Source organism: Zalophus californianus, chromosome 12 (genome assembly GCF_009762305.2).
Source record: "Zalophus californianus isolate mZalCal1 chromosome 12, mZalCal1.pri.v2, whole genome shotgun sequence".
Classification (NCBI taxonomy): Eukaryota; Metazoa; Chordata; class Mammalia; order Carnivora; family Otariidae; genus Zalophus; species Zalophus californianus.
This window is the reverse complement of record NC_045606.1, coordinates 84,479,069-84,491,915: the sequence shown is the minus strand read 5'-3', so window position 1 is coordinate 84,491,915 and position 12,847 is coordinate 84,479,069. Positions and strand designations below refer to the sequence as shown.

Below are 12,847 nucleotides of genomic sequence, written 5' to 3'. Positions count from 1 at the left end.
TCCTTGGTAGGATCCCTGCAACTTTCCTCCTTTTAGGCCCCCTTCACGGGACCCATCTCTAACCTTTCTCTTTATCAGCCACCCTTTTTTATGCAAACATACTTTCCTGGATACTGTCCCTCTTATGTCTCATTTCACCCCTCTCTCTCCTTCTGAGAACTGCCTCACCACACAGTTCTCTTCTTGACTCAACTGCTTTTAAGTGTAAGCAATTTTCATTACCCTTGCTTTCAAGTATGCTGACTAGCAATTTTTGTTAGTAGATGCTTATGCAGTTATATCTTAAATTTGAAAAAGCCCTTTATATCTCCCTTTAAAAAAATCCAACATATTTTCTGAACCATCACAAAAATTACAAGAATGTTCAAGTATTTCTTATAATGTAAGCCATTTTAAAGGACAGCAACATAATTATTTAACATATAATTCATTCATTCGTGTACATGTTCGTGTGTAGTACACAGTGATCCCATGCTAAGATATAAGCCCGTCCGTAAACGCATTTGCCTTTTACGCTGCAAGGAATAATGAAAGGCTTTCAAGATAAATAACAAAGTCATGTACATTTTTTAAGTGAAATATATAAATAAGAAACTTTTCGGAAACATTTACTTACCGACTGGCGAATTGCTTGAGCCGTTCAATGTACATCGTAGGGAAAGTGATGGCAGCAACGCACAAGACATTGAAAAACCTTGAGCATAGGAAGCAAGCCTCTTGGCCGAAGAGCTTCAGCCACAGGAAACATACACTATCCTGAACAGCCTTGTGTGCAAACAAGAGTGCTGACTCACTGCAGTTTCCCAAGCACATGGGGCTATAGAGGTAAAAACTTTCCAGGGTAACAAGTACTTTGATAATGTGTGTAGATAGCTGGTGGGTGAGACCTGTGTCCCTCACTCTGGTCTCCGGAGTAGTTGCTAGTTTGAACCCCGCCTGTCCCAAACCCAGCCTAATTCATGCCTCCCCCTGCAACCGGTATCTTCTCTCCCTCCCTCTTTCCTCTTCTTTTATGCTACTCTTCCCAGTTGCTTCTCTCACTTTCAGCCAGTCCTCACGCGATTCCTTAACTTCTAGGCAAATTTAACATCACTTACAGGCATCACTTATTTCTTTTGAGGATCTGCCCCGCCAGATCTTAAGCATTCATCATGAACCCCAACCACTCCTCACCCCATAAGCATTCGTTTGTTCTACCGAAAAAGTCTTCATTCAGTCCACACCTGCTAAAGTCAGTGGTGATGTGTTTAAGGTTTCCACCAATGGCTTTGTATCTTAGTCCATCTCCTTCTAACCTTTCCTAGGAAGCAATCAGTCAGTCATAAATAAGCTAAGACTTCAAGAGCCAGCCTTCCCAGCTCCTACTCTGCTTCAGGCCCTGGAGCCTCTCCCATTCCAGACCCAGTTCTGAGATATGAGAGCTGCTCTGTTTTTTTTGTTCATACCTGTGGTGTCTTGTTGCCATGCCCTTTACTCAGCTGCTCTCTCAATTCCTGCAGTGCCTCTGTAGTCACTTGCCGTCCTCCTTTCCTTTGTGTTCTACCATGACCTTTGACCCAAGCGTGGAGTAACAGCCGTTCCTCCCATCAGCAGGACTTTTCAAAGAACAGTGTTCCATGCAGGCAACTTGAACATTGCTCTTCTGTTCCTTTTCTCCATGTTCCCTTTCTCCTGCTGCTGCAAACGCCCTATATTTCCTCCGTCATTCCTTCTTTTCAGCTGGATCATTCCAGTGAACCTAATCCACTCCTCTGGATGCATACAGTTTTAATAGCCAGCACTGATGATTCAACCCTCTCAGATCTTCCTTCTTTCCTACATTCTATACTGAGTCTGTTTCCACCTTCCATCAATCTGGACTTTTCGAAGATCCCCTCTCTGGACCATTTTAAGTCCATCCCGTCTAATTTCTCTCTAGCTTCTCATTCTCTTGACTATACCAATTGCTTTCAATTCTTTTCCAACAAAGCTTTCTGGGCAGCAACACATCATATTCCAATTCTTATTTAAGCCACATCCTGACCTCTTTCCTCAGCTGGTTGACTGATACCTGGCTTAACATACAACTTTTCGCTGAACTTCCAATTCCGATTCTCTCTCAGTGTTCCCCATCCTGGCCTTTAAATGCCCTTTAATGCCCTTTTAATGCCCTTCCTTGTTCGCCATTTTGCAAGACTGCATGCTCTACACCAAGCCTCTTCTTACTTAGATTTCAGCCTCAGTTCTTCTCTACGTTTTTCTTCTCTTTTTAAATACATGCCTCAATAGTTTCTCTCTCTTCCAGCCAGTTCTAACATGATACCTTAATTTCTGAGCGAACTTTAACATCATACTTCAACAACTTCATCCTGATTTCCTTTGATTATTTGCTCTGTCATAGATTATTAACATCTCTCACATTTTCAGCTTCCATCTCTAATCATAGTGAGGGATACGTTATTTTTCTCTTGAGGTATATACTCCCTTAAAGATCCTCACCCACTTCTTACCAAATACAGATCGTCCCCTCACCAGACACCCTCCCGCTCTGCTCTCCTGTTGGTCAGACAGGTTGCCACCATGGCTTTGCATCAAGATTCATCCTCATCTTGCCCCCTATTTGTATCAGTCAAGTCTTTTAATGAACATTATTCCATCCCTCCCAAATTCATACACCCACTACTCTACTTCTTTATATCCTAACTTTATGCTGTATTTGGGATTTTTTTTAAAGAAATAAAATATTGCATATAATTGAGATTTCCTCTGTACCACCTTCAGAATCATTTACCTCTCCTTCACTACGTAATTTGATACTTCTGTATTTATAATTTTAATAAATATTTATGTCTCCTTAAATAACATGTAATGCTATCCTTGAGGGTTTTAAATACATATATGTATGTATGCACATACATATATACACATATGTATATGTATGTGTATATAAATAAATTCTTTAAAAATTTTTTTCCGTCAAGACTTCAAGAGCTAGTCTGCTTTCTGACTTCTATCCATATCCAGGCGTTTACTTCTTATTATAACACCATTCACTGCAACCTTTAACACTAGACATTTTAACCAATTAGACCTCTTCCAAGACCTGACAGATTTCTCCATTCTGGGTTTCTTTTTTTTTTTTTTTTTTATGTTAATCACCACACATTACATCATTAGTTTTTGATGTAGTGTTTCATGATTCATTGTTTGCGTATAACACCCAGTGCTCCACGCAGAACGTGCCCTCTTTAATACCCATCACCGGGCTAACCCCCCCCACCCCCCTCCCCTCTAGAACCCTCAGTTTGTTTCTCAGAGTCCATAGTCTCTCATGGTTTGTCTACCCCTCTGATTTCCCTACCTTCATTTTTCCCTTCCTGCTATCTTTTTTTTTTTAACATATAACGTATTATTTGTTTCAGAGGTACAGATCTGTGATTCAACAGTCTTGCACAATTCACAGCGCTCACCATAGCACATACCCTCCCCAGTGTCTGTCACCCAGCCGCCCCGTCCCTCCCACCCCCCACCACTCCAGCAACCCTCAGTTTGTTTCCTGAGATTAGGAATTCCTCATATCAGTGAGGTCATATGACACATGTCTTTCTCTGATTGACTTAATAATCCACATCTTATTTGCCGTTTTGTCACTCTGACTACTGAGAAACTGCTCGAATTCATGCCTGCTCCCATTAATTAAAACTCCTTTCTTCTTTTGTATTTTGTTATGCTTTACCATACCTTAACTACCCACTCGAGCTACCACATCACCGACGCTGCAGCATCCCACAGCGCCCCACGTCACATATATCAGCACCCTGCCGTGTATCCTAACAGTGGGTATGTACCTGAGCTTTCCTTCCCTCGTGGTTTCTAACCACGCAGGAAATACACATCATCTGATCTACAGACAAACCACTCACCCACACTCCCTGACTGGTCAGTTCTGATGTACTCTAAGGTCGCTAGCAACATCTTTTTAGAATTCATCTTCATAAAACTCCCTGAAACCTGGTCTGCATTTTTGCCACTCCATTCACTAAGTCTTCTCTAATTCACAGAGTGGTCCTTTTCTCCGCTCACCAACCCTCTCCTCCTCCTTATTCAGTCATAACCTTGGTCTCGGTGTGTGCCCAGCCCACCATCCTTCAAGAATCTGCCTCTCTTCAGACCCTCCCTTCACACCGCAGTCATCTTCACTTGGCTCTTCCATCCCTTTCCTCGTCCCGTATTTTACCCCAGAGCAACATGCTGCCCGAGCTTCTGTGTCCCTCCTTCCAGCTACTGCTTACTTCCATCTCCTCCTTACAGATTCCAGCTGTCTCTTCAGGACAGACAGACATTGGGTGCTCACCGTTCAACCCGCTGCCATCTCCCCCAGCGTCCTACAGTCTTTACTGCGTCCTCGCTTCCTCTCAGTTCAGCATAAACTCCCACAGGATTCCTGCTGCTGGTTTGCCTTTATGTCCATGCCTCTCAGCCTATCTGGCCTTGCGCTCTACTGACCGGACACCTTACTTCCACGATCTTTCCGGCAAAGCATCCTGGACAGCAACGTCTCGAACTACGGGTCCAACTCGGCCACCTTCTTACCTCTCTCCTTGTTCACACACAAATCTGACAAATGTCCAGCTCCCATTTGGCCCTCTTTAATGCCCTTCCATATTTATTTTGCTACCTGCATGTTCTGCACCCTTGCCTAACACACACATCCCCTCTCCTTATTCCCAGCCTCCATCTTTTGCTCTCTCCTTTGCTCTTGGATCATACCAATCTCCTCAGTTGCTTCTCTCACTTTCTGCAAATCCTAATATGTTTCCTTAATTCCTGAGTGTGTCTTTAACATCCTGTTACAGCACATTCTTCCCAGTTTCCCCTGTGTATCTTAACCTTTCAGAGTGATGCGTGATGACCTTTTGAGCTTCCCTCCCCTCTGGCCCCCACTCCCTCACTCAAAACCAAGTGACTACTTTTTAGACAAGCCCTTCCCTTGGAGAGCAACTAACCAGTCTCCCTCCTTTTCCATCATGATCTTTGGCCCGAGTGTGGTGCCATATACTTCTGGTTAGTGTCAGTGACTATTTCCATGTCAACATTCAGCGATATTTTCTCATCTGATGGTAGCTTTAACTGTGCTGTTTTTCTCCTTTTTCTTGATTTTTGCCTCATAAAAACAATCTTATGTTCAGCATCCTTCTTCCACTCAGAGACTACGTATGCACGTATCATTCCCATAGATTCAGACTCACTTCGGGATAAACAAACACCTCATATTCAGCCCTCACTGTTCAGACTGTGGACTGGATTACAGGTCCATCCCCTGTGGCCTCTCTCTACCCTCCTCTTCCACATGGCCTCCTGAACAGCTCCCCTTCCTCACCTGTTTGTAGCCACACACCCCCTCCTTCCTTTTTTCAGTCGTCATGGTCTGGATTAACATAAAACCACTCTACAAAGTCCCTACTCTGCACATCCCAGTGTCCCTCACTCCAGCCCTCTAAAGTGACCTTCCCCCTGGCCAGGTTACTCTCCTGCAAGCTCCCTGCCCTAGCGTGAGTCACGTGGCCCCTTGCCTTATTCTAGCCTCCATTCCCTCCGTATCTCCTGTCCTTTCTTACAGGTCGCCCCAGTTGCTTCTCTGTCAGCTGGTGCTCACATGACAGGCTGCTAGCAAAGACTCGTCAGAATGGCTCTTCATCTGCCTTCATCTAAAGCAGGGATTCTCAAACTGCAGCTTGTTAAGACACAGACTCAGCAGCTCAGGTGGGGCTGAAGAACACGTGTTCAGAAGCACTGCTCTAAACAGTCCCCTCAGCCAAGTCCTTTCATTAAAAATTTCCCACCAAAGCATCGAGATCGAGTCTACTTCTGACTTTCATTATTTTGCAGGCCTGCCTTCCTCTCCCCGTATGCACACGAGTCCCTGCAGTGTGGCCTTATGCCCAGCATATGAGGCCAGTGAGGCCCGTCTTTGTAGCTGACAGGATCCCCCATTCTGGGGGCCTTCGTGATGCGTCTGGTTGTTCCCATTACCATGGCAGCTGCTGAGAGTTGTTCTCTGTACAATGCTCCTCCTGACCTTAATAACCGCCCCTTCCCCGCCCCTGCAGCTCTGGCCCAAGTGTGGGGCCTTCGCCGTCCAGTCAATACCTGCCATTCTTCAGGTGACCTTTTAATCGGGGGACAACTACAACGTTGCTCTCCCGTTCCAGTCTCCTTACTATCCACCCTGCCCTAAAGAAACATGCCACCTTCTCTGGAGCACCACCACCCGCCCCTTTAGCCACCATCTCCACTTCATTCAGGGGACGTGGTCTCCTCCTCAACCGCTCTCCACCAGGTTCTCGCCCCACTAGCAAAACATCTCCACCTGACAGTAAATTCCAGAGTAACTTTAATGTGGCGCTCACATGACAATTATTTGTATCTCCCTTTGGTTGTTTGCCCTGCCACATTTTTATTCCCCGCAGTGTAATTTCATCTACCACCTGTACAGAGAAGTCACTCAAGCTGGGTTCCCACCCCGTCTCGAGCTGCTCGTCTCCCGATACTCGGCCTCCCCGCTGCAGACACACCACTCACACAGCGACCCCGTGTCCACGTGCTTTGTACCAGATGCTTTGTACCAGGGGCATCTTTACCTTTGTCCTTCCGGTCCTCCTCACCGGGACTTCCCACTGCCCTTCAGGCCCTGCTGTTCTGTCGTCCTCCATACGGCTTTCAGTCGGGCTTTCAGACCCAGCATATGACCAAACCGACCAATGCTGAGATCTTACGGGATTTCCCATTCTGGGGAAGTCTATTCCTCACCCTCTCTGCCCCTGCCACTCCCCCTGCTCCCCACTGCCCTTTCCACAGCACTCCCTTGACGTAATCTCCGTCTCTCCTTTCCGATATGACCATCAGCTGCGCTGCAAGCGTGGCACCATACCCCTCCCGCCCAAACCTGCTGATCTGCAGATGCCCCGCCTCCTCTGCAGGCTCTCCCGCTCCTTCCCGGGCTTGGCCCCCGCTTGACCTCCATTACCTACAGAGCCGCTTGTTTTGTCAGCTCCCCTCTTGGTATCGTTTCTCATGGATTCTGCTGTTGTCTCGTTCCTCTTCCTTGTTCCGTCCATGCTCTTCCACATGCACTTGCCCCCCTCAGTTCAACCCCGACCTTCACGGGACTCCTGCCACCCGCCATGGCTGACATCCATCCCGCTTCGACTCCTTAACCTCTCACTGTTGGTCACACTGTGGCACTCCCTGACACCACTTCTTATTTCGCCACTTCGTCTCCACAGCCTCCCTCCTTCGGCTGTAATCTAGCCTAGCCCGCAGCTCCCTGCTTACTGTGCGGCTCTGCCATCTCCCCCCCACCTCCCCCCACCCCTGCCTGGCCCTTTGTGCCCTTTCCTCCTCACACCTTCTGCTCTGCTCCACACCTTAAGTGCCCTCCCTTCTTGGCTTCTAGCCTCCAGCTTCTCTCTTCTCCTCCATGCCCAGGAAGTGTCACTTTTAGTTCTCACACAGCAGGTAGCTTCCAAGAGCAACCAATTTTAATGGCACTTCATGAAGTGAACTGTGACACCTCACCCAGCCCTCCTTTACTTGCCCCCTCTTGACGGGAGGAGTGGGTGCCAGACCCTTCTCTTCAGATGTGCTCCCTCATCCTCTTCAGCCGTTCCCCATGGCACAGTCAGCTCTTCTCCGGACAGACCACGTCCACGCACTCTACTAAGTCAAGCCCGGGATCTCTAAAGTCACCAGCAGTAGCTTTTCATCAACTTCCCTATCACCCAAGTCCTTCAACTCCCAATTTCCCTCCAAATGGGTGCTCCGGGAGCTGGTCCGCTCTTGCCTCCTCCTCAAGTCCTTGCTCCTCACACTTTATACTTCTCCTACTCACAACACCCAAAATGTAACCAGTGACCTGTTTCCAGCTCTGACAAGATGCCCCATTCCAGACCTCCTTCATCCCTCACCTGCTCTGCCTTGTGGGCCTTCCACTACTGTGCTTCCTTTTCTCTGCTTCTAGCCTCTCCTTTCCTTCATATTGTGTCATGACTAGTGGCGCAGGAATGATGTCCCGTCCTTCCAGCCGTTATGTCATTCCTTAGTGACTCCTTTCCGTCTGAGGGCAACTTAAATGCTGCTTTTTCTGTACCTTTCCTCCTTTTCCCCTACGTTTGTCCTAGAGAAAAACCTTCGCTTTCAACATCCCTCCAGCCATGTGTAGAGCATTCCCAGGGACTCAGCACTCTTTCCTGGTGGGTATTTGCTCTTCATTTTTAGCACTCACTCCTCAAGTTGCGTCCATCTGCCTGGATTTCCTACACGCTGTGTACGGCATCCATTCCTTCTCAGTTCAGTCCAGACCTGCGTGGACTGCTATAGTCAGTCTGTTTTGCATCTAGCCCTTCTACCCCTTCCTAATTTCAGCTCCATTGGCTACAGCCTTTAAATTATTTCAACAAAGCTTTCTGGAGTGTCCTCAAAGCCCCCATGTCTTATTTAATCAGTCTCCCCTCCAGTGGTTGAGACCGGGCAACTCCCCACCGAATCTTCCACTCTGCCATTTGCTACACTGCATGTCCTGCACCCCAGCCTAACTCCCACGTCTCTCTCCTGACTTCATTTCCAGCATCTCTTTTCTCTAATTTTGTGTTCTTTCACACAAGTCTCCTCAGTAGCTGTCTCTCATTTCAGTCAGTCCTCTTAAGACAAGCCTCATTTCTGAGAAGAATTTTAATGTAGATCTCCAGGGCATTCTGCCTTTATTCCCTTTGGTTATTTGCCTGGCTTCATTCATGAAGTCCTCAACTTTGTTATGGCAATGGATTCAATATTATTCTCTCGCCATGAAAGGCCCCCCTCACTCCCTCTCCTCATCACCCAGTGTTAGCCATCCTTTCTAGCAACATCAATAGATTGCTACCAGTGGTTTTACTGGAGTTCACCGTAGATGCCCTGTAACCTCTCCTTCTATCAACCAAACCATTTAATTAAAACTTTGTCACAGAACTTTCAGAAACATTCTGATACTGTTCCTCTTTGCTTCCTTAATCTGTTTCTGTGTCACTTACTTATATATTAAGTGTCTTATGTCCTCACTTATACATAAAATTCAACCAGTTTGCCGCAGGCTGTGATCTACCGTTGTTCCCAGTGATCTCCTATTCCTCTTGCTCGTTTGCCTGTAGCCTCCCTGCTTAATCAGAACCAAACTGGGATTCATATAATCTTGCATTACTCAATGTCTATCCTGCCTCTCGTTCTTACTTGATCATGACCTTTGTCCCTCCATAATCCCGTATCTCTCCTTTCTCTGAATACTTCAACTGACCCACTCTAGGTCTGTGCTAACTTCCACTTCTTTCTTCCTTCTTCCCTTTCTCTCCTGCAGAAAACCCTACCCTAATTAACCATGTCATTCTTTGACCAAGCCCCTATTGCATTGAAATAGATTCTGTAGTCTTAACAGGTATACTCTTTCCTATATGGGACAAACCGCTACCATCATCCGTTTTCAAGGTATTCTATTCAATTCATTTGCTCTCTGAACTCAGACCTGTTCTTCATAGGCTTCCCACCGGTGGCTTTAGTTACTTCTAATATTCCAATCTCTTGACTGCCTCAGCCACCCAGGGCCTGTTGGAAAATATCTGGTCTCCTTCATTTGAAATGCAAGGTATTTCAAATTTGTTCCTAAACAAGTTCTCCTCAGCACCTGTACACTAGGGTCTCTCTCATCATTTCCACTTACCCCATGGCCCTTCTGGCCACTTTCCTTTTGTGTACCTTCCTCTGCTTGCCAAATCTTTTTTGCATCCTTTGAGATCCTGTTAAACTGTTGTATTCTTTCAAATTTTTTGATTTCCCCAAGCTGTTAATCCTGCACTCCCCCACGGCCCTCTGTTAAAACTTAAAGAACCTATGGTATGGAGTTGTAGTGTCACAGGTATGCAGGCAGATCTCTCTCCCTCTCTCCCTCTCTCTCCCTCTCTCTCCCTCTCTCTCTCTCTCTCTCTCTCTCTCTCTCTCTCTCTCACACACACACACACACACACACACACACTCCTATTTAACTCCTAGACAATCCGCTCTTGGAGACAGCAGTCATGTCCCAGTCATCTTTTTACCTAAGGATCTGACACATTAGATTTAATGTCTGCATGTCTACTGTCAACACGTACTGCCACTGACCACATACTTGGCCAGAAGGAGGGAGGGAGGGAGCTTAAAGTTGAGACTGAGCCGATGAAAGTCCCATTACCCAGCTTGTCATATACGGTCTTTACGTCGGAGTCTGTTCTTCCCTGTCCTTCCTATCGCCCAGATGACTCTTACTCCCCAACTTCTAGTATGTTTTGTACCTGATCCTAAATGCCTTTTCTTCACCCAGACTTAATAAATCCCCTCCTTCCAACAGTTCAGAAAATCTCATCTTCTTCATGAAGACTTCCCTTTCCAAAAATTTATCCCCGATCTCCATTTCTTCCTTATTCTACCGGTCATCCCCAAACAATGAGGCTCACTTGCTTTTCCATTTTAAGACAGTGACTCTACCAATGCCAGAACCTCACTACTGACCTCCTCACTGTAGGTTGAAAGTTGACATAAAGCACATTCATTCTGGTGGCCTGTGGACCCACTGTCAGTCCAGTCTAAAGATAAAATATTGATATTGAGACTCTTGATGTACTTAGCGTTAATTTAATGACCTGTGTGCTTTTTGGGTTTTTGTTTTTGTTTTTTTTTTGCTCTGCTCTGTCAGCTCCTAAAAGTAATGGTTCTTACATTTTTCAACATGTAGACTCTTGACAGGCATGGCAAAAAGCCCCCAAAGTTCTCTCCCCTGCTGCTTGCTTCATACAAATACGAAAACGGTGTTGCCCATGTCGTCTTTTCTGTGCTATTCTAACCCACGGTGGGGGATGGTTTTTAAAGTGATTTTGTGAGACTGCCTTGTCGGCCAGCCCCAGGCTCTGGAGCTACCACCCTAGGAAGCAGAGGCTGCGCGTGTTCTGCTTGACGGTACAGAACGCAGTGCCGTGTGCAGACGGGGCTCTCTGCGCCTCGGGCGGGGGCTCCGTGCCTGCCCCGGCCCTGACCCAGGCTCGCCTGCCCTTTCTGCCCCAGTTGCAGGCACCTTCAGCTGCACCATGAAGTTTACGGTCCGGGACTGCGACCCTGACACTGGGGTTCCAGCTGAGGAGGGGTATGATGATGAGTACGTGGTGAGTCTCCCCCGCACGGACATGCACTCTGACGCCCTTGCACCATCGAGTGACTTCTGCCTGCAGAGACCACGCTGCTAGCGACATCGGACATGAACTTAGGGGCTTATTCTTCCCAAACAGATCACAACTGAGGAGGACCTGGACGGATCCTCCTCTGTGAGAGGAGTGTGTCATGCCCAAGAGCATTGGGATTTACCACTTAATGACCGATTAAAACAAAACTCACTTTTTGATGTCTTTATAATAGGGATGATTAAGAGATGAAACAATTACATGATTTTCATGGAGATCAATGAGTTTTATTTGAAGTATTGGGTTTTTTTCTGTTTTTATTTAGCCGCGTTTAGTTTGCTTCTAATGTAGTCCCATGATGGACTGAAAAAGCCTTCACAAAATGCAGGGAAAAGTTGAACCAGTATCAGGCTGTGAGTGAATGTGACGTTCAGAGGCCCTGTCTGGCCCGAACACGAAGGTTAGGTATGGCAGCATGACTACTTTATACCCCAGGGTTATAGGTGGTGATCTGAATATAGCCCTTGCCAGATGTCCTGTTTTCTTGCTTTCCTTTGCTAAGGCCTACATCGTTAGCTTTATCTAGACCACAGAACTTAAACTACTTTGGTGGTAAACTTTTTCCTATGCTCCTGCAAAGGACAGAACACCAAATGATAAAACCATTCTAATCAGTCCCTTCTGTCCTTGTGGTGTACTGAAGGACTTTACTGACCCCTGCTTGTTACCTACTAGCTGGAAGATCTTGAAGTGACTGTGTCTGACCACATTCAGAAAGTACTGAAGCCTAATTTTGCTGCTGCCTGGGAAGAGGTGGGAGACACCTTTGAAAAAGAGGAGACCTTTGCCCTCAGTTCTACCAAAACTCTCGAAGGTGAGAACAATTTTGCTATCGGTGTATTGCAGGATAAAACCTAATGGGCATATTTATTATTCCAGAGTATCTCTTTTCTTTAAATATTTCATAAACTATTTTGCTGAAAAGGCCAGGATCCTGTCTTCATCATCTAATTGAGTCAACCAGGTTCTAGTCTGGTGGCTTCCCTCCTCAGCACCTGCTGGGACGGAGGCAGACCCCTAGGCTGAGCTTTCCTGATACAGTTGCATCTGTCTTCTCAACACAGAAGCTGTCAACAACATCACCACCTTTCTGGGCATGCAGCCATGTGAGAGGTCGGACAAAGTACCGGAGAACAAGAATTCCCATTCCCTCTATCTGGCAGGTAAGAAACCACCATCAGATTCCCCCTTTGTTTGGTCGCAAGATAGGAAGGGGTGTGCACAGGCCCTGCTACTGTCCGTTATCCCGTCATAGGAGTCACAATTTGCAGCCCTGTCAATGTGAATAATTTGTTTTAGCTGTTTAATTATTTGCAGGCTATCCTTAGGCTGTTTTTGTTTTTAAAACCCTTAAATCTCTCCTGCAGATACCAATGCCACCTGCCTCTGAGTACTCCAGATCAGTACTACTGAATACCTTCTATGTGCCTGGTATCATGGGTATACAAAAGATTACTTAAGTTTGTACACAGGATTCAATTCTCACCATAAACACAGATCTCTAGAAAAGCTAAAATAATAGAAAGGAAATGCAGGCAGAGCATGACATATTTCATTATTCAGAGCTTGTT

At 46.3% G+C, this 12,847-nt stretch overlaps 1 protein-coding gene across 2 annotated transcripts in view; it reads left to right on the top strand.

Moving 5' to 3' along the window:
- Nucleotides 1–12,847, top strand: part of COPG2 (COPI coat complex subunit gamma 2) — a 116,885-nt gene that overhangs the window by 102,385 nt on the left and 1,653 nt on the right. The window contains exons 21-23 of one of the 2 annotated variants that reach the window (XM_027573194.1): nt 11,104–11,201; nt 11,952–12,090; nt 12,341–12,439. In XM_027573194.1, the coding sequence (XP_027428995.1) occupies nt 11,104–11,201; nt 11,952–12,090; nt 12,341–12,439 (336 nt within the window). Of the gene's footprint in view, nt 1–5,599; nt 11,077–11,103; nt 11,202–11,951; nt 12,091–12,340; nt 12,440–12,847 lie in introns of those variants that run through there. The other variant, XM_027573195.2, reaches the window with a different exon arrangement.